The sequence below is a fragment of the Geotrypetes seraphini genome, chromosome 4, assembly GCF_902459505.1.
Source record: "Geotrypetes seraphini chromosome 4, aGeoSer1.1, whole genome shotgun sequence".
Lineage (NCBI taxonomy): Eukaryota > Metazoa > Chordata > Amphibia > Gymnophiona > Dermophiidae > Geotrypetes > Geotrypetes seraphini.
This window is the reverse complement of record NC_047087.1, coordinates 143,592,270-143,618,673: the sequence shown is the minus strand read 5'-3', so window position 1 is coordinate 143,618,673 and position 26,404 is coordinate 143,592,270. Positions and strand designations below refer to the sequence as shown.

At 46.3% G+C, this 26,404-nt stretch overlaps 1 protein-coding gene across 2 annotated transcripts in view; it reads right to left on the bottom strand.

Annotated features, from left to right (window-relative positions):
- The window catches only part of PSME3IP1 (proteasome activator subunit 3 interacting protein 1), a 205,278-nt gene that overhangs the window by 130,480 nt on the left and 48,394 nt on the right, over nt 1-26,404 (bottom strand). For both annotated transcript variants that reach the window (XM_033943762.1, XM_033943761.1), the window contains exon 2: nt 10,122-10,256. In XM_033943762.1, coding sequence (XP_033799653.1) covers nt 10,122-10,245 — 124 coding nt within the window. In that variant the 5' untranslated portion in view covers nt 10,246-10,256. The remainder of the gene's footprint in view (nt 1-10,121; nt 10,257-26,404) is intronic.

Below are 26,404 nucleotides of genomic sequence, written 5' to 3'. Positions count from 1 at the left end.
AGTAGGAAACACAGGAAGAGGAATGGGCTCCCTGGAGCTGAGCTGGAGCAGGAGGGAGAACCAGTGTTGGCGAGGCCACCGAGGAGCGATGAGAATCATGGAGGCTCTGTCCCTGCGGAGTTTGAATAAAATCCGCAACATCAGAGGCAGTGGAGGAAAGGCATAGAGGAACCGATCCGTCCAGTCGATCAGGAATGCATCCGGGGCCAGGCGATGAGGAGAGAAGAGTCTGGAACAGAACTGGGGCAGCTGATGGTTGTGAGGAGCTGCAAAGAGGTCCACCTGAGGGGTGCCCCACCGAGCAAAGATGGAGCGGAATGTGGGGGGATCCAGAGTCCACTCGTGAGGTTGAAGGATGCGGCTGAGATTGTCGGCCAGGAAGTTCTGTTCGCCTTGGATATAGACAGCCCTGAGGAAGAGACTGCGGGCCGTGGCCCAGGTCCAGATGCGGATGGCCTCCTGACAGAGGAGGGGAGATCCGGTGCCGCCTTGTTTGTTTATGTAGTACATGGCGACTTGGTTGTCTGTGCACAGGAGAAGAACCTGAGGGTAGAGAAGGTGCTGGAAGGCCTTGAGGGCATAGAACATGGCCCTAAGTTCCAGGAAATTGATGTGATGTTGACGCTCCTGAGGGGTCCAGAGGCCCTGAGTGCGAAGTTCTCCCAGGTGAGCTCCCTATGCATAGGGGGAGGCATCTGTGGTTATGATCATGGAGTGAGGGGGTAGATGAAAGAGTAGACCCCTGGAAAGATTGGAGGAGTTCAACCACCATTGAAGAGATTGCTGAAGAGACGATGTCACAGAGATGGGATGAGAAAGAGGATCCGTGGTCTGTGACCATTGGTTGGCTAGAGCCCATTGAGGTGTCCTGAGGTGGAGTCGCGCCAGAGGAAGCACATGGACCGTCGAGGCCATGTGGCCCAGGAGGACCATCATCTGCCGAGCTAGAATGGAGTGATGAAGGAGCACCTGGCGGCAGAGGTGGAGCAGGGTCCGTTGACGGTCGGAGGGGAGAAAAGCCCTCATCAGAGTAGTGTCGAGGACGGCTCCGATGAACTGAAGTCGTTATGTGGGAAGCAGATGCGACTTGGGGTAGTTGATCTCGAACCCCAGGAGATGGAGGAAAGAGATGGTGTGATGAGTGGCTTGTAGCACAAGTGGAGACGTAGGTGCTTTCACCAACCAATCGTCCAAGTAGGGGAACACCTGGAGGTTGTGAGACCTGAGGAAGGCCGCTACCACAATCAGGCACTTGGTGAACACCCTGGGTGATGATGCAAGGCCAAAGGGCAGCACCTTGTACTGGTAGTGGTGGTGCTGTATCTGAAAGCGGAGGTAGCGACGTGAAGTTTGATGGATGGGGATGTGTGTGTAGGCCTCCTTGAGGTCTAGGGAACATAGCCAGTCTTGTTGAGAGAGAAGAGGGTAGAGCGTGGCAAGGGAGAGCATTCTAAACTTTTCCTTGACCAAACATTTGTTGAGGTCCCTGAGGTCGAGGATGGGACGAAGGTCTCCCGTTTTCTTGGGTACCAGGAAGTAGCGGGAGTAGAATCCCTGACCTCTTTGGTCTGGTGGAACTTCTTCGATGGCATTGAGGAGGAGGAGGGATTGGACCTCCCTTAGGAGGAGTGGAGTTTGGGAGGAGTGAGAAGCAGACTCTACGGGAGGATTGTCTGATGGAAGAGTCTGGAAATTGAGTGAGTATCCGTGATGGATGATGTTGAGCACCCATTGGTCTGATGTGATGACCTCCCAGCGTTGGAGAAAGATGGTGAGGCGGCCCCCGATGGGTTGAGGGAGAGGTACTGAAGGTTGGAGACTGGCTATGCCCTGGAGAAAAGAGTCAAAAGGGCTGAGCGGGTTTAGACTGTGGGAGAGGCTTGGCAGGTTGGTGAGATTGAGGATGGGCCTGGGCGTGCTATTGTTGTCGAGGTCGGCGAGACTGCTGTTGAGGAGGATTGAGAGGTCTGGCCGAAAACCTACGCTGATAAGAGGAGTGTGGCCTGTAAGGTCGGGCAGGCGGAGTCTTCTTCTTAGGTTTTATCAGCGTGTCCCATCTGGTCTCATGGGCCGAGAGTTTCTGGGTAGTTGAGTCCAGAGACTCTCCAAAGAGTTCGTCACCCAGGCAGGGTGCATTAGCGAGGCGGTCTTGGTGGTTTATGTCCAAGTCAGACACCCTCAGCCAGGCGAGACGTCGCATGGCCAAAGCCAATGCAGATGCTCGAGATGTGAGTTCGAATGAATCATAGATAGAACGCACCATGAATTTACGTAGTTGAAGGAGGTTGGCAATCTGCTGCTGGAAAAGCGGGATCTTACGCTCAGGGAGGTATTTTTGCAGGGCGGATAGTTGTTGGACCAAGTGCTTCATATAAAAAGAGAAGTGGAAGGTATAATTATTCGCCCTGTTAGCCAGCATGGCATTTTGATAGAGGCGTTTGCCGAACTTATCCATTGTCTTACCCTCTCTGCCAGGAGGGGTGGAGGCATAGACACTGGATCCCTGAGTCTTCTTTAATGTGGACTCTACGAGAAGACTCTCATGGGGTAGTTGAGGCTTATCAAACCCCGGAATAGGGATTACTCTATATAAACTGTCAAGTTTCCGAGGGGCACCCGGGATAGTGAGGGGGTTCTCCCAATTTTTATAAAAAGTTTCCCGTAAGATATCATGGACGGGTAATTTAAGAAATTCCTTGGGAGGTTGTTCGAAGTCCAAAGCATCTAAAAAAGCTTGGGACTTTTTAGAGTCGGACTCTAATGGTATGGAAAGGGCCGCCGACATCTCCCGAAGGAATTTAGTAAAGGAGGATTGTTCCGGCTTTGAGGCGGTATCCGCCATTGAGGGTTCCTCATCCGTGATCGCATGGAAACGGTACCGGGAGAGGAAGAGCGGTGTCGATCTCTGTCCCGGGAGGAACGGTGCCGTTCCGGGTCCCGGGAGGACCGTAGTCGATCTCGGTCCCGGGAAGGGTCTTCCGCAGCGAGAGTGTGTAGCTCAGGTTGAGCGGTTAAGACTGGCATGGAGGTGTTAAGTGGTACCGAGGAGGCGGACACCGATGTGCGGGGCTCGGGCCGGTCCGGTACCGGAAGAAGCGGTGCCAATAGGGTTGGCAAAAGGTGTTGGAGTTGCTGCTGGAGCTGTTCCTGTAACTTATCCTGGAGGATGGCCGTGATGCGATCCTCCAATGGGGGCACTGGTACCGTCTTTGTTTTCTTCAGTACCATAGGTGCCGCTCCACGCCCCAGCGATGAGGAGGCCGATGACAAGGCACTCACCGAGATCGGGGCAGAGCGTTTACGGGGTCGGCGTGACGTCGGAAGGACCGGCGTCGCCGCTGCGGCAGGAGGGCGCTCAAGGGAAGTGGAAGGCTTCTTAGCCGGCTTACCTGGTGCCATCGACCCCGAAGAAGAGGGATCAGGCGTCGTCGAGGTAGTCGGTGCCGATTTTTGCGGCGCCGTCAACGTCGGGGCAGGATCCATAGCAGAACCGGTGCCGAAGAGGAGATTCTGCTGGATCTGTCAGTTTTTAAGAGTGCGTTTCTTAAGAGTAGCACAGCGGGTGCAGGTGTCAGCCCGATGCTCTGGACCCAAACACTGCAGACACCAGTTGTGTGGGTCAATTAGAGAGATCGGGCGTGCACACCGCTGGCACTTCTTGAAGCCCGGCTGGGGGGGCATGAAGGGAAACACGGCCTCCGCAAAATCAAACCCGGAGGCCTGTATGATGACAACAGGCCCCGCCGGGGCCGGTTGAAAAAACAGAGAAAAAAAACGAGTTTTTTTATTTATTTTTTTTTGCAAAGTAGAAAAATAACGAACCCGAAAGGGAAAAATAAGAAAAAAGGATCAAAAAAGCGCGAGCGGGAAGGCAAAAAGAGAGTTTTCAACAGCCGTTGAAAGCACATGCGTCTTCTTCGCTCCGCGGAAACGAAGAAACTGGGGACCACGCTCTCCTCCGTCGGGCGGGAAGGCACTCGCGCATGCGCGGTGCGGCCAACTAGAACTTTCTAGTTAAAAGTGTCCGTACCAGGCCTCCGTCGGTGACGTCACCCATGCGTTAAGAATATGCTGCCTGCTTGTCCTGGGATAATTTATGCTTCTAAAGACTTTGAAAGAGTTAACTGGACATTTATGTTTCACACTATATCACATGTAGGCTTGGGGGCCTGGTTTCTTGATACTATCCATGCACTTTATTCCCATCCCATGGCTTCCTTACTTATCAATGGAAGGAGTCTGGATACCTTTCCTAACCTGCGGGAAATACGACAAGTGTCCCCTCTCCCCCTTTTTATTTATCCTTCCGTTGGAACCCTTGTTGTGTGCCCTCAGAGGGGAGGGAGCGGTTATGGGTTTCTCATTATTTATTTATTTAAAAAATTTATAAACTGCTTATAATCAAAGTGATGTACAAGATAACATACATATTATTGAAACACCCCAAGGTCCATAACAAACAAATTTACATTAACATTTCATAATTTACAAGCTAGTTCTTACTTCGTCTACTGCTTCTACAAAGTCATTCTGTAAAGGTCGATACATGGCCAGAAAATAGCAGTATGCCATCTCTATGTATTACATAAATGCGTCAACAAACAATTGGGCTTTCAGCTGTTTCCTAAAATTCATATGATCTTTATATAATATCTCATAACGCCAGCGAGCGAATTTCAAAGTTTTACACCCATTACAGAAAACATGGTGTCCCTCAGTTTCTTATAGTGAATTCTAGTTTCTTTGTTATTCACCAGGCTCATACCACCCTCAGATCGTAACCTACAATTAGGTTGGAAAACTTCCCAGAGGTTCTGGAAACATGCAGGAGCAGAATAATATATCACCTGGTGCATATATGAAAGCACCTTCTGGTATATCCGTTGTAGGATTGGAAACCAGTGCAATTTTCTCAGAGCCAGGGTGATGTTTGAACCTCAGTGTACCAGTTATTAACCTAGCAGCAGAGTTCATTAGCATCTGCAAAGATCTAAGTTTCATCTTTGGCAAACCAAGATACAACATATTATAGTAATCAAGTCGCGTTAGTATCAATGCCTGTACCATAGATCGAAAATCAAATTGGGAAGCATTGGTGTCAACCTATGCAGAATGTGTAATTGCACATACCCTCCCTGGATAACCTTAACAATGCCTTCCCATCGAGAGAGCAGAATCCAGGGTCACACCTAACACTGTCAGTTCTTTCCTAACCACCAATGAGAATCCAAGACCCTAAACGACACTGTCAAAATATCATCACATTCATTGCTCACAACCATGATCTCTGTTTTCCCCATATTCAACTGCAAACCATGTTCATCCCTCCAATTGTTTAATCTCAGTCATAAATATGTTCAAATCCAATTCGGATCTGTTTTTATTTATTTTCATGAGGAAAAAACCCAGAATGTCATCTGCATATATCCTGTACTCAACCCCCAGGGAGCAAAACCTTTTTCCCAATGAAGCCATATAGATGTTAAATAATAAGGCTGATAAGGCCAAACCCTGGGGCATACCTCTCAACTACCTTTTTCTCAAAAAACATCCCCTTTGAACTGCCGAACCCTGGGGCACACCTCTCGACTACCTTTTTCTCAAAAAAACATCCCCTTTGAACTCTAAATTAGGAGGATTTTTGAAAATTTTAGCTTTTGCTGATATTATGTTGTTGCTGATAGATCCTCCATGATACCTGTCATGCTCTAGAAATTGTTGATGAGTATGGGCTACTCTTATCAAAAGATGCACAGCCATGCAGCTTGGCGGAATCAGTGGAGAAGGGAGCTAGAAGAGGACATACTGGAGAGGCAGAGGGACATGTTCTTATTTGGGGTAGAGTTGCAAACTCAGACAGTAGTAGTTGTCTTGTATTTGTTACATTCTTGGACTCCCTGCCTTGTCCTAGTACAGTATTTCAAATAACCATGATAGCTAAACATTCATCATCAGCACCTTGGTAAAAATCCTAGATTGAGCTCAATCAATTTGGGGAGGGCTGGGGGGGAAGGGCTTCCCTTTACAATGGACATCAGAGTACATAAAGTACCTGGGGGTTATCATACCTATGGACTTGTCCCATTTGTATTACTTAAATGTTGATCCTTTATTACAACTTACAGCTGATAAGCTTAAAATTTGAAGTGCATATCCTCTTGCCCTTATGGGTAGGATCCATTTAATATGTTAATTGTGCCCTTTGTTTTAGATTTAAAGAATTCTGTATTGAGGAAATTTATGGGGAAGACTTATTTGTTTACTGCATTTTATAATGTTTGTTTGTGCTTGAAATTGTGGATGTAAATGTTTTGTAAGTGATTCTTAAATGTTTTTAAATACAGTGGTGCCTCGCATAACGGACGCCTCGCACAGCGAACGCTGCGCACAACGAACTTTATGTCTTGATTCGTACAACGAACTTCGTTTCACACAACGAAGTCGCCCGAGCTGCATCCTTCCGCGCAGGCACTGCGCTTAACTGCCCTCTCTCCGCCTGGCTCCCTCTTGCCCCCCCCCCCGACTCCCCGACACGATCGGGGCAAGAGGGAGCCCAAGCCCTCTTGCCCCCCCGACTCCCCGACACGATCGGGGCAAGAGGGAGCTCAAGCCCTCTTGCCCCCCCGACTCCCCGACACGATCGGGGCAAGAGGGAGCCCAAGCCCTCTTGCCCCCCCGACTCCCCGACACGATCGGGGCAAGAGGGAGCTCAAGCCCTCTTGCCCCCCCGACTCCCCGACACGATCGGGGCAAGAGGGAGCCCAAGCCCTCTTGCCCCCCCGACTCCCCGACACGATCGGGGCAAGAGGGAGCTCAAGCCCTCTTGCCCCCCCCGACTCCCCGACACGATCGGGGCAAGAGGGAGCCCAAGCCCTCTTGCCCCCCCGACTCCCCGACACGATCGGGCCAGGAGGGAGCCCAAGTCCTCCTGGCCACGGCGACCCCCTAACCCCACCCTGCACTACATTACGGGCAGGAGGGATCCCAGGCCCTCCTGCCCTCGACGCAAACCCCCCCTCCCCCCAACGACCGCCCCCCCCAAGAACCTCCGACCGCCCCCCAGCCGACCCGCGACCCCCCTGGCCGACCCCCACGACACCCCCAACCCCCTTCCCCGTACCTTTCTGTAGTTGGCCGGACAGACGGGAGCCAAACCCGCCTGTCCGGCAGGCAGCCAACGACGGAATGAGGCCGGATTGGCCCATCCGTCCCAAAGCTCCGCCTACTGGTGGGGCCTAAGGCGCCTGGGCCAATCAGAATAGGCCCGGGAGCCTTAGGTCCCTCCTGGGGGCGGGGCCTGAGGCACATGGGCCCAACCCGACCATGTGCCTCAGGCCCTGCCCCCAGGAGGGACCTAAGGCTCCCGGGCCTATTCTGATTGGCCCAGGCGCCTTAGGCCCCACCAGTAGGCGGAGCTTTGGGACGGATGGGCCAATCCGGCCTCATTCCGTCGTTGGCTGCCTGCCGGACAGGCGGGTTTGGCTCCCGTCTGTCCGGCCAACTACAGAAAGGTACGGGGAAGGGGGTTGGGGGTGTCGTGGGGGTCGGCCAGGGGGGTCGCGGGTCGGCTGGGGGGCGGTCGGAGGTTCTTGGGGGGGCGGTCGTTGGGGGGAGGGGGGGTTTGCGTCGAGGGCAGGAGGGCCTGGGATCCCTCCTGCCCGTAATGTAGTGCAGGGTGGGGTTAGGGGGTCGCCGTGGCCAGGAGGACTTGGGCTCCCTCCTGGCCCGATATTGTAGGGGAGTTGGGGAATCAGCGGGGCAAGAGGGCTTGGGCTCCCTCTTGCCCCGATCGTGTCGGGGAGTCGGGGGGGCAAGAGGGCTTGGGCTCCCTCTTGCCCCGATCGTGTCGGGGAGTCGGGGGGGCAAGAGGGCTTGGGCTCCCTCTTGCCCCGATCGTGTCGGGGAGTCGGGGGGGCAAGAGGGCTTGGGCTCCCTCTTGCCCCGATCGTGTCGGGGAGTCGGGGGGCAAGAGGGCTTGGGCTCCCTCTTGCCCCGATCGTGTCGGGGAGTCGGGGGGGCAAGAGGGCTTGAGCTCCCTCTTGCCCCGATCGTGTCGGGGGTGCCAGGGACCACACGGAGTCACCCACCGTACCACCCGATTCGGGTAAGCGCAGGTATCGGTGGGTGGCTTATTTGCGGGGGGGTGCCTTATTTTACATTTTTTTCTAAAAAGGGGGGGCTGTCTTATTTGATGGCCCTGCCTTATCATCGGGGAAACACGGTAGAAAAAAAAAAAAAATGAACAGTTAAGTCCCAGTTTTTGCCGCTGAGACTCTGCCCTCTCTCACTGTAAAATTAGACTCTACTTAGTCTGTCTTTAAATTTAAAAAATGTGTGTTGTTTTAAAAAACAATTATGTTTTTAGATGTATCTAAATAAAAATAATAACCAAAAATTTATCTTTTTTTATGTCATCTTAGCATATTTTATGCTGCAGAACGAATTATTTTTTTTTACATGTATTCTTATGGGAAAACGCGTTTCACATAACGAACGTTTCGCATAACAAACTTGCTCCTGGAACCAATTAAGTTCGTTGTGTGAGGCACCACTGTAAATGTTTTCTAGACCCTGTCATTGTATCTTAAAGTACAAGACGAATAGAAATTGTATTGCTTGGTTCAGAATTATCTGTGGCAGGGCAAGCAGGTACGCCTCTCTTGGAAGACTATTGCATCTCCTGGGGTGAAGTGAGGCCTAGGGCTTTTTAATTTGCGTTATCTGACCATTGTTTATAATATGAGGCATATTAATGACTGGTATCGAGGGACCACAGAATTTACTAATACACCTATGAAACTTGCTTTTTTTAACCACTGAACATTTTAGTGCTTAATTGCATACTGTGAATCCGCAAAGGCCTCTGTCAATAAACTCCCATTTGTTGTACCAACCTCTTCAGCAAATGGTGAAGTGGATTTGTAAGTTTTACCATCTCAACTCCAGAATGACGCCATTCCTCTCTATTCATCGAAATCCTGCCTTTGAACTAGAAACAGACTCACCCTTTTTTTGACACTGGCAGAAGAAAGGGATTTTATACTTATTCCATGCTCTAACGGAAGAGGGTCAGCCTAAATCTTTTGAAAAAGGAGTTCAAACTTAAACAGAGAGATAATTTTGCATATCTGCGATTGCATCATTATTTGGGAACTCTGCCTCTTTCTATTACTTCTCATGAGCTGTTATTAGAGGCATATACTCTCAGTTCATAGCTACTGGTCCTGTTGAAATATCATCATCATCTCCAGGATTATTTGCAAGAGATATATTATCGCAAGCTGTGCAATTTGTGGACTAGAGATCTTGGACTGAATATTGAGGTGAAGTGGTTTGCTACTGGATTAAAAAATATCACTGCATATATTGATAACATTACTTACTGGGAGATGCAATATATATATATATATATATATATATATATATATATATATATATATGATATTGCATAGATAACAAATCTTATTAAACCTAAAACTTGAGGCTATATGTCTTCCCCAGAAGGGTGTGCCTGCTACGTATAACCTCCATATATCATTGTTTACGTTGTGGGCACAATGTTATAACTTTAGGTCATGTGTTTTGGTCTTGCAGTTAGTTGGTGCAGTACTGGACTCAGGTCCTAGGCTTTATAGAAAAGATATGGGCTGTAAAACTAGTTGTTACTCCTAGGCTATTATTTAGGGTATAATCTCGGTCTTGCCCTTTGAGGAAGGGTTTAGGACCTTTTTATCATTGGTCTGTGCTGGCCTTGCTGAGGGTGATATTGGTTCAATGGCTCTCATCTGAACCTCAGTCACTTAAATGATTAATATTTTGTCCATGGAGCGTTACAAGATTTCTAACATGTCATCCCCCCTTGGTCTGGCATTTCTATCTAGCTGGGAACCATTTTGGATAACCTTACTCCGAGGACCAGAATTCATCTGTTAAATAGGTAACTGGGCATTTTTGTTGGGAATTGGGAGGGGAAGGAGACGTATGTTAAAACTATGAACAATATACTGGTTAACTATAAAAGCTTTGTTCTGTATCTGCTTTACATTTGTTGGGCAACTGTTCAATAAAAAATGGATTGAAACAAAGTACTTTCAGACAATCAATGTGAAAGTATTAATTACCTTCTGGGTCATCTGGCTTCCGCACTTTTTCCCATTCTTCTTGCCTCCTCTTCCGTCGTTCTTCCAACTCTGATTCAGTCACAAACCTTTTGTTAATAAGATCACTTCCATGGTTTTCTTCCATAATAGAATGATCTATTGGGGGAGGGGGAGAAAGAGATTGGACCAATATCATACACAAAATAAACTGATTTCATTTTCTTCAAAAAAAGTTTTTAATGTGGAAGAAAGAAAGATTAGGTTCTCACCTTGGTGAAAATGGTCAAATCATGTTATCAACTCCACCTCCTTTCCCAGGAAGCTGCTCCTGCCTCTTCAGTTTATACAAAAGCAATCAAGTAGCACTGTAATGAAAGACATAACTGGAAAGAGGGAAACGGGGAAAATTCCCCGATACTACAATTTTGTTATGCTCTGTAACAAACATAGTAAATAACATTATAACATCCAAACTTGTGTGATCAGCACAAATTATATATAGAGCTCACAGATACTCACATGACCTGCTATCAAGCAAAGACTTAAGTCAGACTATATGGTCATGAGGATTTTCCCATTCATTGTCATTTTTTTTTTCCTTTCGGCTTCTCTGAGAGACAGAAAATTCTTCAAATTCAGACTGATCCTAAGGCAGAAGGCAGGCAAAGCCCATACCCAGGGTAGGGCTTCAGGACCACAAGACACATCTAAAAGAAAGATTATCAAGCTAAGAACCTAATCTTTCTTTCAATTGCAATGTGTACAGTGGTCATGAATGCTAGAGAGGTACCAAAGTAGTCCCCAGAGTCTAGGTGGATCCATTGAACCTGCCTTCAAAACAGAGGACCTGAAATCAGTGTCTTTCCTGACTGAGAACCTGGAAAAAATATTAAAGGTAGACCATGTAGCCGCTCTGCAAATCTCCTCAGGTGCGACAGCCCTAGTCTACGCCCAAGAAGCAGCAACCCCTATATTGGAGTTCACTTTCAATGCTATTTGTGGCTGTTTACCACATCCCCCATATGTGGAGGAAATGGCCAGTTTAATCCATCTGGAAATCGAGACTCTAGATGGCAGCCTCCCTGTCTTGGCATTACTCCATCACATGCAGAACATGGACATTCCTCGGTTAGCCATCCAGTACAAACCTGGCAAGATATAGAGGTAATAAGGACTGAAGAGTCCATCCCAGTTGATTTTGAACAAAATTGAAGAATTTCAAGGCAGAATAAAAGATTGTTTGAAATCCAAGATGGGCGCCGTCAGAAAAATTGCACTAAAAATGGTTCATGGAGACCTCCCTGAAGGAAGGAGAAAAAAAAAAAATCACAGGGAAAGGGGTTTTAGAGGAGGGAGACCTAGGCTCTGGGGTCAGAAACCCTCAAAATCAACTTTTAGGGGACACCCCCCCCCCTGATTTTACCATAGGTCACAAAAGCCTTACTGTATTTCCCCATATATAGGCCGCAGCCTATACATGGGTTTTACAAATCCATGTATGGGGCGCGGCCTAGTTATATGGGGCGACCTATATAAAAAATTTTAATCATCCCCCCCCCTACCTCGGTACCTTTTTCAGAGCCCCCTGGACAGCGGATGGTGAATCTCCAGCGCAGGGTAGCCACGATTTCTTTGGTGTCCAGCCTGTCTCCACACCGCTTGCTGAGTGATTGATGTCAGTTCTTGCAAGTCCCGCAAGTCTCACGAGAGTTGATGTCGGCCATTAAGCGGGCAGTACAGGGGCAGGCCGAATGCCAAAGCGATTGCGGCTGCCCTGCACCGCTGGAGATTTGCTATCCGCCGTCCAGAGGGCTCTGAAAAAGACAGAGGAGGTATCAGAAGATAAGCCGTGGCTAATACCATGAAGCGGCTTATCTTCCGGTTTTTAAACATAGACCACCCTTTTCTGCGGCCTATACATGGGTGCAGCCTATGCATATGGGGCGGCCAATATGCGGGGAAAATACGGTACTCACTTTGCCATGTGGTGCCTGCCTGCTTCAGCATAGGATTTCAACTGTAATCAATAGAGAAAAAAAAAATCTGCCTCACAAATTCACTGAACGACACTGGTCTTCTGGCTGCCAGTTGACCAAGGTCTTGCTCTGGGTGTTTGGGACTTGGATAAATATTTGGTTAAGAATGTGGTATAAAGATAGACGTAGTGGCGGTTTGGACAATCAAATGCCTGGACGTACAGATAGATGATTTTCGAAAAATGGAATAGTTTAGATGTACTTTGAGAATGGACATTTTACCAGTGCCGAATTTGGGTGACTAGCACCCTATGTCCAAATTGGACAGACATTTCTTTTGGATTATGGTCCTCCACATTTTATGCTGTGATGAACCAGGGGGAGGAGGGGGACTCCTTCATCTCTCTCCTGCAGTTCCAAAACACCCAGGCTTTCTAAGGGAAGCTAAGTTCAATCCAATGCCGCTTTGGGTTTTTTGCCTTTATATCCACCCAAACTTGTCCCACAAACAGAAAGTAAATCTCCAGTTTTTATCCCTTGCCAAGTCCAGGTCTTTAAAGCTTACTTTATCAGTTTAAATAGTGTCCAAATAGTGTCCTGTTCCAACACCTTCTCATTCAAGTGTTGGTAACCCACCTTCCACTCCACAGTTCTGGTACTTGTCACTGTGGCCATAGGAACATAACCCAGCTGTCTAGTGTCTCATCTATCTACTGGAAAAGAGCTTACCAGGGTAAGCACATAACCTCCTTTTCCAGTGCAATTGGTGAGACATTCTAGACATCTGGGACGTACAAAAGCACTTCCTAAAAGGTCAGGGTTGGCCGACAACGCCAGCCCTCAAAACCAAGGCACCAAAGGCAGAGTCCAGTCTTGTTACCACATCTAGTCTGTAAAACTTGGCAGATCTCTTCAGGGGAGACAGCTCTAGCTTCAGCCCAAAAATAAGTCACACTGCGTGTAAAATGCACCTTGATGGAAATGGGAGATTGCTTCCCTGAAAGAATGTAGGCTGATGAAATGGCCTTATGGATCCATCTGGAAATCATGGCCTTGGAAGCTGGAACACCCCGCTCAACAGAATGAGTCAACACCAAGAGATGATCAAAGAAGCAAAACTCTTTTGTGAGCGCCAGATAATGAAGAAGCACTCCGCACACATCAAGTTTCTTCAGAAGACAATCTTATATCTTGGAACCAGTAGGTTGAAAACCAGGCAAACGCACTTCCTGATTGACATGGAAAGCTGAAACCACCTTCGGCTAAAAGGATGGAACCATTCACAGGGAAACACCAATCTCCGAAATGTGGAGTAATGGTCCTTTACAAGAAATAGCTTGGAGTTCCAAGACATGCCACACTGAAGTTAACAGCTACCAGAAACACTATCTTGAGCATCAAGTCCAAGAGGGAAGCATCCCGAAGGGTCTCAAAGGGAGCCTTGGTAAAGCTAGATAACACCAAGCTGAGGTCCCAGGAAGGAAACGGTAGCTTAACTTGCAGTCTGACGTGAAGAGCTCCTTTCAAATTTCCAAAGAGAAACGATGACCCTGAGCTCTAAACAAGAGATCCTGGCCACTTAGACCCAAAGGGACGCCACAGTAAGGCCTTTTTCATGACCAGCCTAGAGGGAAGGCGAGAATCACAGATATCGGAGCTGAAGAAGGCTCCATCTTTTCCTAAGTGTACCAGTGCTGAAAAGTTTTTCACGCCTTAGTATAAGCAGACACAGTAGATGACTTTTTAGACTTGAGAAGAGTGGCAGTGACCACATACGAATAGCTTTTATGTTCTAAGGCTGTGCACTCAAGAGCCATGCTGTAAGAGCAAAGCAACTTGGGTCCTCTATGCAGACTGGTCCTTGAGTAACGTCCAGAAGGGCACTCAACCACAGGCCGCAACCCCAGTGAAGAAGCATCAGATCCACGTACCACAGTCTGTGAGACCAATCTGGAGCCATCAGAACGACGCAACCTGGATGAGTTGCAACGCGCTGAAGTACTCGGTTGATCATGAGTCAGGGAGGAAAGACATACAGGACCTTCGGAGGCCACGGCTGTCCTAGGACATTGAGCCTCTCACTTCCAGGCTCTAATCTTCGACTGAAGAAACAAGCTGCTTTCTTGTTTCCTGCCGTAGATATGAGGTTGAAGTGGGACTGCCTCTAGTGCTGCACTACTGTCATGGAAGCTTCTGGAAAAGCAGGCTCCATCACCGTGGGACTATCTTCAAGTTCTGGGGTCAATGGCAGCCATGTTGGATGTGTTCCCTGGGCAAAATCGCACATGTATCCTCTTTAGCATGCTTTACTTACTGGGCTCCACAACAGGATTCGTTACAGACCAGGCTTCCCTGGATTCTGGAGGCTCAGGCCAGCATGGATTGGTGGCTTCTTCCACAGTCTCTATGCAAATGAGTTCCCCTACTGATTGCCTCCTGGGTTGTGGTGATGATGGATACCAGCCTTTGAGGCTGGGAAGCTCACTGCAATCATCGTCCCATCCAGGGGTGTTGGATGTCTTCTCAGAGGAAATGGTCGATTAACTGGCTGGAGCTCAGAGCCATTCGTCTGGCTCTGATGAAATTATGGAAGACTCTAGAGGGCCAAGCGGTTTGGGACTTGGGTCTTCTCAGTCAGTGAAAAGACAGTAGTCTATGTAGCATCTTCCTTACGGAATGCACTTCCTATTCAACTCAGTCAGCAGGATTCCTTATCTAAATTCAAATCAGAACTTAAAACTTTTTTATTCAAAGATGTTTATGATCATTAGGATTCTGAAGAATTATATGTGGCACATTTTATTTTTCCCTCCTTTTGTGACTTCCCCATTCCCTTTTCTATACATACATTGTATTTCCTCCCATTTTCCCCATTTGTCCATGTACAGTGTTCTATTTCTTATGTAATTATGTCTATTTTTTATTACTATTTTATTTTCTCTTTTACATATTTCATTGTACACTACCTAGATTTTCTTACATAAGCGGTTTATGAAAAACTTAATAAACCTGAAACTATGTCAATCACCAGAGAGGAACCAAGATTATAACTGCTCTGACTCATGAAGCCTGCATCCTTTTTCTGTGGGCAAAATGTTACCTCTAAGCGCTCATGGCAGCGCATCTGGCATGAGTCGATAATGTTCAAGCCAACTTTCTCAGCAGACAGATATTGGATGCTGTCCTTAGCAGGATTTCAGATCCATCTTCCACAAGAAAGCTGCCATGACCACCATTACTTTTGATGAAGGCACGGAGAGCCATAGCCAGCCCAAATGGCAGAGTGGAGAACTGGTAATGATTTCCAAAACATGAAACTGTAGAAATTTGCAGTGGGCTAGAAAGATTGGAATGTGCAAATAAGCCTCCATGAGATCCAGAGAAGCAAGGAACTCTCCCGGGGTCCCTGCTGCTATGATCAATCGCAAAGTCTCCATGCGAAAGCAGGGAATCTTGAGAGCTGCATTGACTTGCTGAAGATCCAGAATTGGCCTCCAATCTTTGGAGCCTTTTTTGGCATGAAAAAGTATATAGAGTATCTGCCTGATCTCAAGAGGTCAGGCGGTACCGGCTCTATAGCATGAATATTGAGCAAGTGTTGAACCTTGAGTATCTTGTCTGGCCACACCATAAGACCGTTCACAAACCAATCCGTCAGAGGCTGAACAAATTCCAGCTTGTAGCCCGACCGAATAATATCCAGAACCCACTGGTTAGATGTAATGCAAACCCACACTGGAAGAAATGCTGAGTCTGCTCTCAATAAAGAGAGGAGCGTCCTGGTGTTTGTGCCTTCTTGGCAGAGGCTACAGTATGGGCAGAAGTCTGTTTATGCCTGTAGCTGAAGGACCATTGCCAGGAGCCCTGAGAATACCTCCGAGTCGTGGCATTTGCATACAGGTGGGAACACCTGAAGCCATGAAAATAAGAGTGCACAGACCCCCTGGAGGGCCTAAGTCTGCTATCAGGCAAGGATTTAGGCCAACAGTCCACCACCAAATTCATGAGGTCGTCCAGTCCTTTGCCAAACAACAATTGCCCCTTAAAGGGAAGTCTGGCCAAAGTAGCATTAGAAGTGGAATCACCAGGCCAATGCCTGATCCAGAGCATCCTGCGAGATGAAATTAAGTACGCCAACACCTTTAGCAAACACTCGCATCATATCATATAAGGCATCAGCCACATAATCTCCCCCAACCAAAAGAAGTTGAGGAGGAGGCTCACAGCCTCTCTCTCCAATGTGCGGAACCAAGAAAAACAGAAGTACATGATAAAGGATGCCGCTGAAGCAACCCAGGGCAGCTGCATCAACAAGATTCTGGAGAACTACATCTATCAGGTGATCCTGCATATCTTTAAGCACCACACCACCCTCACAGGAAAGAGAGATGCGCTTGGTTACTTGCGCAACTAAAGAATCCACCCTAGGCTGACCCAGAAGCTGCTGGCACTCCTGTGTCAGAGGATGAAAGCATGACATGGCTCTGGCAATCTTAAAGAGTGATACTGCTCCAAGATGAAAACACTCATATCAGGATGCCAGGAAAAAGGAGAAGATTGTGTGTGCACATGCCACAAAGCCAAGATAAAGAAATGGACTGAGCTGGCTGAGTAACCAAAGTCAGCTCAATTAAGGACTCCGAAATAAGATCTGGCAAAAACCATAGACTTAAACAAACGGAGTACAGTCAGATCATCCCCTGGCTCAAAAGCTATAGAGGGCTCTGCCAAGCCAGAAAACAGCCCCAGATTCCCCGATTCAGGGAGCACTGCACCTGCAAATAAAGGGTCAGAAAAGCTGGTTATCTTCATCTGGATCAACCAGATCCGGATCAGGTGGCGCTGGAACAGCAGCCAATTGATAAGAAGATGAGCCCATAGAAGCAACGCCGCTCAGAGGCATATTTGAGGCGGAACGGGACTGCACAGAGGAAGACCGCTTGGTGTGAAACTCAAGCCACAAATATTTCATAAAATCTGAGAAGGCCTCCAGCTCCTGGAGTGTAGTCACCCCTAGATGACTTTCCCTTGCGTTTCTAAGGCTACAGAGGATCTGAAGCCTGACACACAGAATTGTCCGCCATGCCAAGCCCTTAAAATAAATAGGGCCACCCTACCAGGCTAGACAAGCATTTAGACACTTGCTTAACTGGGAAAGAAGCTAAGCTTGCATTGCCGCCCTTTCCAGCTGTGCCACGCGGTACATGGCTCAAGGATGCTCTAAGAGTGTTAAAATTGCACAAACTTGGCATAAATTCATATTAGGAGAGCCCAAGGACTCCATCCCAAGAGGTTCTGAGGCAAAAAAAAACAACTGCAAAATAAAAAAGCTGGGAAGCTTTTGAAAATAAGATCACTAAAATCCAAGATGGCCGTCGCTAAGAAATTCGCACCAAAAACGCAGAATTTTTCAAACACAGAAAAATTTTTAAATGGCAATTTTAGGATTTCTTTTAGGAGGGGGGACCCAGGGAACAAGCAGAAACCCTGAAAACATCAAATTTCATAGCTCTCCGATCCATCTTACAGGATGACAGCCTGTGTACTCATTCTGACCTGTGCTGAGATATCAGAGAAAGTGCTGCAGCCTGCCTCAGTTCTGGAACAGTAGCTGGATCAGAGATTCACTGCCTCATGCTGGGAATGCCTCTACAATGCTGATCTTCAGGCTGCCATTCAGACTCACTGCCTGACTGCACTTTCACCCCTGCAGACTAATGGACACACTCACGGATAGGTGGAGGCGCGAAAGCACAGCCTGCAACCTGCGAGACACTGCTGAGTCTCCAAGGTATGCCCAATAGTCTGCACATGAAACAAAGGTCCAGCAAAAAGGAGAAATTGGGGACGGCTCCGAGCTCCTATGAAGCAGATGTAGGCTGTGCCAGCTATCACAAGCCTGACAGCTGCAGAACAAAATCTGTGCGATCTCAATGCAAGCAGAGCTGAAGAATTGTTCCAAGCATCAGAAATTCCAAAAAAAGGATGAAAAATTCACCAATTAAAATATTAAAATGGGGAGAACAGAACAACACACTCCTGCAGGCATGCGTGCAGAAGGAAAAAACTGTAGGTGGAGCTAATGAGCCCAGTGAAGTACAAGAGACACACAGAGAAAATCCAGAGTGGATCCCTTCTGCTCAGGCACGCAGCTATAGGAACATAACCCAGATGTCAAGAATGTCTCGCCTTTTGCACTGAAATACCTTTTACAAGTGATGATTATTCAGGAGTCACATTCTATCTCTTCTGCTTTCTCAGTCCATAGCCTCCAGGTCCATTTGGAGCGCCTTGCCCTGCTCTGGTGCTGGCTCCTCTGGCATCCCTATTGGATCTCTTTGAAGAAAGCTAGGAATTGGCCACACCCCACCCCATTTCCCTTTGGAAACATGACATACTGCTTGTCCATCCACAAAAAACTGGGCTTCCCTTCTCTCTCACTTCTGTTGACGAAATGGGATACCGTACATACTCGAATATAAACCAAGATTTTTATGCCAAAAATGGAAGTCTCTGGAGTTTATATTTGAGTCTACACTTGAGCACCTCCCTCTGGTTACTTCCTGATTTTGAGGGGCGGCATCGAGACCAGCAAAGCCTATAGTGATTTGGCATGAGGGAAGGCCCCCGTGGCATCTGGCTTCTTCATTTCCAGCCGGTTTAGCGGGACTGGGACAAAAGGCAGGGCTCATCGCAATCCAGTTGTGCCACTGACTCCTAACTCTCCCCTCCTACCAGCAGCCAGCAAACAGTATGGACAACTGCCATGACCGCTGGCAGGAGGAATCAACTGCCTACCTCACATTTTGGGCCTGATCGGACTCGCGACTCCATTCCCCACAGCCAGAGCCCCAGGTAGGTAGTGCTGGAAATGCCAAAGGGAAAGGGTGATGGCAATGGACTTATTAGTTGCTTTAAATAACAGGAAATAGAAATTGTAATTAAGGATCCTGCTTGTCAGCATGGAATTCTGATAAAGGCGACATCCAAATTTGTTCATAGTATGACCCTAATGCCCTGGAGGTGCTGAGGCATAAATTTTTGTATTGGAAGATTTTTTTAAGGGTCAATTCTACCTCCTGCTTCTACTGCTCCCACCTCGAGCCTCATCTGACCTTCGTCGTTTGCAGTGGCTCTTTCTTCGACAAAACCTGTTGTATCTTCCACTGTTTCCTCAGGTCAGTTAGCTCAGCAGAAAGTTCCAGCGGTAGTGCTTAAAGTGCCTAAGACTTCTAAGTCAAAGCATATTTACACTGCCTCGGTGGAACCTCCAGCCAAAGCAGGTGGTCCGGCTTCAGACACGGTCCTTCCTTGCCGGCTTCCTTCCAGACCATATTGGAGAATCAGTTTATTCAGTTCCTTACTAATATGGGACCGAAGCTGCTTCCTCTCATCCAGCCTAGGCATTCAGCAGACTCCCGCGAGGTCGAGCCACTTCCTTTGCCTTAGTCTGAGCTTACACACTCTTTGTAGGGAGCAGAGTCTCTGCGAGTGTCTGGTCTGGCATCCAAGCACGTGAAGCAAGGAGCAGAATCTTGGCAAGTGCTTCGGCAGGAATCCTCACACTCTATACAAGGAGCAGAGTCTTTGGGAGTGCATCGAGGTTCCTCCAACAAGCCTCTGGAGCTTCGATCTACACCCTCCAGTCCTATCCATTCTTTGGTAGCATCGGCTGCTTCTGTCTCTGAGGCGAAGTCTCCTCGATCTTCGAGATCTGCTTCCAGGCACAGTTCTCACCGACAATCGAGGCTTTCATCGAGGCATACTTCAAGGCATGGTTCTTCTTCTAAAGAACAACCCTCTTCAACTAAGCCTCGATCTACTCCTACTTCGACTAGACCACTGACTCCTCGTTCAAGGTCTCCACTTCCGAACTTCGAGGATGCAGTGGTTTCGATTGCCTCGTCCAAATCTCCATATTGTTTTGATGCCTTTTTTCCTGCCAAAACTTCATCTTCGACCCAGGCTGCCTCGACGTCCTCGAGTCCTTCTCGAGGCAAAGCATTGGCGGATCAGCTATCTTTCTCATCTTTTCTTCGTCAGATGTCTGTGGACTTGGATCTTCAATTAGATGCTGGCTCCAAATACTCTAAGGAGTACCTCGAAGTCATGCATCTTCCTCAACCTCCGGCAGAGTCACTTAAGCTTCCTCTTCACAAGCTTTTGTCTCAGACTTTTGGTCGATGCCTAGAGACACCTTATACCATACCGGCTTTTCCAGGAAAATTGGACTCTAGGTATAAAACTGTGCTTCGTAAAGGGTTTGACACAGTTATCTCATCAATCCCTGCTTGTAGAGTCCTCTTTGAAGAGGTCCCATCCTTCCAAGGTTTATGCTACCGTTCCTCCTGGAAGGGAAGGGAAAACTATGGGAAAACTATGGACAAATTTGGATGTCGCATCTATCAAAATGCCATGATGTCCTCTAAAGTCCTCAATTATAATTTTCATTTTATTACTTATTTTGAGTTCCTCATTTCTCTATTACCAAAGTTCTTGACTTATTTGGATACTCAAAAGCATTTTGAATTTCAAGAAGTCTTTGCTTCTTTATCTCAACTTCGATTACATCTCCTCCAGTCATCTTATGATGCCTTCGAGTTGTCTGCCCGGGCAGCTGCTTGCTCTGTAGCTATGCATCGCCTTGCCTGGCTTCGTACCATTGACATGGATCCTAATCTTCAGGACCACTTAGCTAATATTCTTTGTGAGGACCTCTTTGATAAATCTATCGAGGCTGCCACCAAGAAATTGTCTGAACATGAAAAATCTTTTGCTTCTATTGTCAGACCTAAGCCAAAGCCAGCTCCTGCCAAACCTGCAGGCCCTGCTCCTTTCTATCAGCGGCGTTTTGCTCCGAGGATGGCTCCTTATAATCGCCCTCCTCTAAAGAAACAGCAGCCTCAGAAGCAACAAAAACCTCAACCTTATGCTCCACCTAAGACTACTCAGCCTTTTTGACTGTTTAAAACAGAGCATAACCTCCACAGTTCTGACTCTGTCTTCTTTTCTCCCTATAGGAGGTCGTCTCCATCTTTTTTACCATCGATGAACGACAATTACATCCAACCTATGGGTACTTTCCATCATCAGGGAAGGATACTCTCTTCATTTCTCTCAGATTCCACCAGAGCTTCCTCCAATCCATCCCAGACCACCCTTCTTCTTCAGGAAGCTCAAGCTCTGCTTCGTCTTCATCGAACCAGTTCCCTTGGAACAGCAGAACTAGGGGTTTTACTCCCGTTACTTCCTTGTTCCGAAGAAGATAGGCGATCTGTGGCCCATTCTGGATCTCAGGGTTCTCAACAAATTTCTAGTCAAAGAAAAGTTTTGAATGTTGTCCCTGGCATCCCTTTCTCCCCTTCTCGAGTAGAACGACTGGTTTGCTCTCTGGATCTCAAGGAGGCCTACACTCATATCCCCATTCATCTGGCCTCTCGTCAATATCTCAGATTTCGGGTAGGGAATCTTCATTATCAATACAGAGTACTACCCTTTTGCCTGGACTCATCTCCCAGAGTGTTCACCAAGTGCCTGGTAGTGGTAGCAGCAGCTCTAAGGAACCATGGTCTTCAGGTATTTCCCTACCTCCATGACTGGCTCAAAGATTCAATATCTCAAGGGGTTATTATAGCGACCCAACGGACTACCTGGTTCCTACAAAGTTTGGGATTCGAAATCAACTTTCCCAAATCTCAACTTCAGCCCTCACAGAATCTACAATTCATTGGAGCTGTTCTGGACACTGTCCAACTCAGAGCATTCCTCCCACAACGATGACTGGAAGCTCTTCTTCAACTCTGTCATACAGTGTCTTCTCTGCTAGCTATCTGAACTGAGGGGACGCGCCCTACGCTGGATGGGAAGACACTCACGCATGCGCGGTGTGGTCATCTCGAAACTTCTGGTTTCTTCAAGCAAGTCTGCTTGTGAGGCGTCCGCAATCGGGCTCCGTCAATGTCACCCATTTGAGAATAGCTGCCTGCTGTCCCTGGATAACACCTGTAACGGTAAGTAACTGTGCTTTTCCTCCGTTAGTGGTTGATCCTCCACTACACCTGAAAAAATCAAGTAATTTAGGTATTTCAGTAAAAACTAACTTATTTATCTGAATGGAGAATACCACATATTCGGTGGAATTAGTAGGATTTATATTCCTACTATCACTTGATACTGGATGAAGGGGAAGAATCCGTTCGAGGAGACTCATTGAAGCACCTGACATAGAAGAGTTCATATTAAGTGGTGCAATTAAAGGATTTTCAGTTAATAATGTCAAATGCCTATCCATAGGGCCAGATTCAGCCGGTGTTGAACTCTTAGGTTTAATTTTTCTTTTCCCCATATTCAATCTATCAAACATATAAAATAAGTAATATAACCTTAAATTCCAGCTCCTCAGCTCCTTGTGGCTCCAAGGGGCTCCCAAGAGGCAAAAGGTGCCCCTTTTGCCATGCCCTGCGGCTGCGCAGCTGTGGCCGCAACCGTGGCAGCGGCTTCAATTTAAGTTGTTGGAGATGGACCCAGTGACGTAAGGGGTTCATCTTTTACAGTGCCTGCCCTGTTGAGAGCAAAAGAGCACAGCAACCGCTGCTGCAGGAAACTCGGGAACCACAAAGAATCTCCTCCGGTATCCCTCGAATGTTTCAAGTTTCAAGTTTATTAAATTTTTGATTAATCGCTTTGTCATATTTTCAAAGCGATGAACATAAATACAAAGTAATAGAAGTGAATACAAAATTACCTTATTAAAAATAAAAAATAAAAGTTAAATATAATCTAAAACATTAATTGTCCATAATCAGTAAACATATACTATATACATACTTGACAAGACATGAATAAAAGGGAAAAGGGATAAGAAATACAAAATTCAATAAAAAGAGAGGTAGGGGCAAAACATGAGGTTGGGAATTAAAATTAATGCATCATTGTGTTCCTGTTTATGAGTACTTAATCGAATGCGTCTTTGTAAAGGAACGTTTTTAGGTTGATCTTAAATTTATCGATATCATGTTCTTTTCTTAAATAGATTGGCAGGGAATTCCATATTTGTGGCGCTGTAACCGAAAAAATAAATTGTCTTCTTGTGTTTATAATTTTAAGAGAAGGAACTGTAAGTAAATGTTGTTCATTGGACCTCAATGGTCTATTAGTGGAATAGGGAATTAGAGTTTTATAGATAAAGGCCGGAGTTTTAAAAAACATTGCTTTAAAAGTAAGCAGACATATTTTATATGTTATTCTGTGCGATACTGGAAGCCAGTGGGCATTTTTGAGAAGTGGCATCACGTGATCAAATTTTTTTTTTTTTTGTTATTAATTTAATGGCGGTGTTTTGAATTATTTGTAACCTTCTTATTTCTTTTTGTGTAATCCCTTGAAAGAGGGCGTTGCAATAATCAATTTTGGAAATTATTAGAGAGTGTACCAGGATATTTAATGATTTAGAAGAAAGATATTGCGAGAGAGAACGTATTTGACGAAGTCTATAAAATGAAGATTTAATGGTATTGCTTATGTGTTCATGAAAGGTTAATTTGCTATCAAATGTAACTCCTAGAATTTTAATACTGTCAGGTATCAGGCTCCCCTCCCTTGTTGTTATAGAATAAATAAAGTTAACAAATTTTAAAAATCCCCTATCATGCAAAAATGGGAAGGCAAATGCAGGTTGAACAAAGTCCAGCCAAACAGTACTTCTTCGCTCCGTAGAAAATGAAGAACTAAGGCGTCGTAAGCCTCATCGGGCAGAAAGGCAGTTGTGCATGCACAGTGCAGGCAGTTGTAAGGAAAAATTATGTTCTTACCTGTTAATTTTCTTTCCTTTAGACGCAGCAGATGAATCCAGAGACCAATGGGATAGCACACATCTACCAGCAGGTGGAGATAGAGAAACTGATTAACAAGTAGTCTTATTGGCTGGCATGCCTCCTGCATCTTCAGTATTGCTCCTTGCCCAAGAATCCATAACCATCAATATGCTTAGCATATTAAAAAAAAAAATTTTCCCATATCAAATTTCAAAAGGTAATAATACAGAATACAACTATCAATAATAACAAACTTTGAAAGTTGCAAAAGAAAAAAAACACGACAGTCAATATCCAGAAAGGGTAAGAACATAATTTTTCCTTCCTTAGCAACAGCAGCAGATGAATCCAGAGACCACTGGGATGTAGCAAAGCAATCCTCAATCTGCACCACCTACGCAACAACTGAAGCAGTAAATGCTGCCTCCGCATGCGCCTCCACATCCAACTGGTAATGCTGAAATAAAGTATGCTTGGAAGACCAAGTAGCCACATGACAAAACTCCTCCAAGGAAATAACTTCTGGACTGAGTCCAAGAAGTAGCCATTGCTCTAGCTGAATGGTCATGAAGTTCTTCCACAAACCACTTCCCTGCCATCAAGTAAGCATAAAGAATGTCCTCCTGGACCCTTCAAGTGATGGAGGCACTTGAAGAGAGAGGGGGGACATGATCGAGACGTTCAAGTATCTTACGGGCCGCATCGAGGCGGAGGAAGATATCTTCTTTTTCAAGGGTCCCACAACAACAAGAGGGCATCCGTTGAAAATCAGGGGTGGGAAACTACGAGGTGACACCAGGAAATTCTTTTTCACTGAAAGAGTGGTTGATCGCTGGAATAGTCTTCCACTACAGGTGATTGAGGCCAGCAGCGTGCCTGATTTTAAGGCCAAATGGGATCGGCACATGGGATCTATTCACAGGGCAAAGGTAGGGGAGGGACATTAAGGTGGGCAGACTAGATGGGCCGTGGGCCCTTATCTGCCGTCTATTTCTATGTTTCTATGTTTCTATGAGGCTTTGGACGCTGCCATACGTTTGTCACGTCCCTTGAAGAATACAAAGAGGTGATCTAAACAACTAAAAATCATATGTAACCAGAGAATGCTATGCACTTTTAAGAAACGCGGTGAAGAAAAGCTTGCCTCCCCATTCCTCCTCCCAGGAAGAAGGCAGGAAAAGTGAAAGCGGCATAAAAGAAAGGATGACACCACCCTAGAAAGAAATTGTGGTACTGTTTGAACTGACACCCTAAAATTTGTAAATCAGAAATTAGAATCCCTGCCGTACAAGGCCTGCAGCTCAGAAAACCGCCAAGCTGAAGCCATGACCACAAGAAACACCATGTTAGGATATGTTAAGTTATGTTTTCTTAGGTTTAAAATACTACCGAGGGTATATGGGGAGGGGATATTTTATTTGTATTAATTTTTTTTATATAAAATCTTTATTCGTTTTAAAACTTTAAGTGTGACATGAGTTAAAAAATTTTAACATTAAATAGAACACTTAATAATCAACAATAATCCAAATCATATAACTTATCCCACCCTTCCATAGTAAATATAAAACATATGTGTCATATAATAAAATTTCCCCCTATCATTCTTACATTGTTAAATAATAAACTAAAAATTACCCCCCCCAGTATAACTTGTAAATTTAAGGGAAAAATGATATCTATTCAGTACAATATTTTAACGGCTCCCATACATCTTCAAACTTCCTTAAATACCCCTTCTGTGTAGATATTGCTCTTTCCATTTTATATATATGACATAACGAGTTCCACCAAAAATGATAGTTCAATCTACTCCAGTTTTTCCAATTACATGTAATTTGTTGTATGGCGACCCCTGTCATTATAAGTAAAAGCTGTTATTATTTGAAGATATCTGACTCTTTGCCTCATTGACATGCCAAATAATATAGTATCACTAGTCTTATAGCCCGTTACATTAACGGGTGCTAGAATATATGTGTGTGTGTCTGTCTTTATTTCTTTTTCTCTCTGTATTTCTTTTTTTTTTTTCCTTGGCTGTCCACCACCACCCCTTGCCTGCTCCCCCTGTCCATTCTCCCTTCCTTTTACCTCCCCTGTGTCCACCTCCCCCCCTTCACTGCTCCCCTTATCCAGCAGCAGCCCTTCTCCCTTTGTTTTACCTCCCCCTATCCATGCCTCCCTTCCTTTTTCTGCCCCCCCTGTCCATCAGCACCTCTTCCCCTTTCCATCAACCCCTCTTTCCTGCTCCCCCTGTCCAGCAGTACGCCTCCCTTTTACTGCCCCCTCTGTCTACGTAAATGGCATTAACAGGCCCTCCCTTTGAATTACCGTTGCAAGGCGCTTTTGGGGGGGGTCTCACTTATTTCCTCTGGGTCCTGTCATGTCTGCAGTTTGCTTTTAGACTCAGATGAGGCACGCAAACTGACCTTTCAAAATAAATGAGGGCGCTAAACACAATACAAATGACTCCTTCCTAGGCACAGTGTGTGTGTGGGGGGGGGGGGAACCCCAC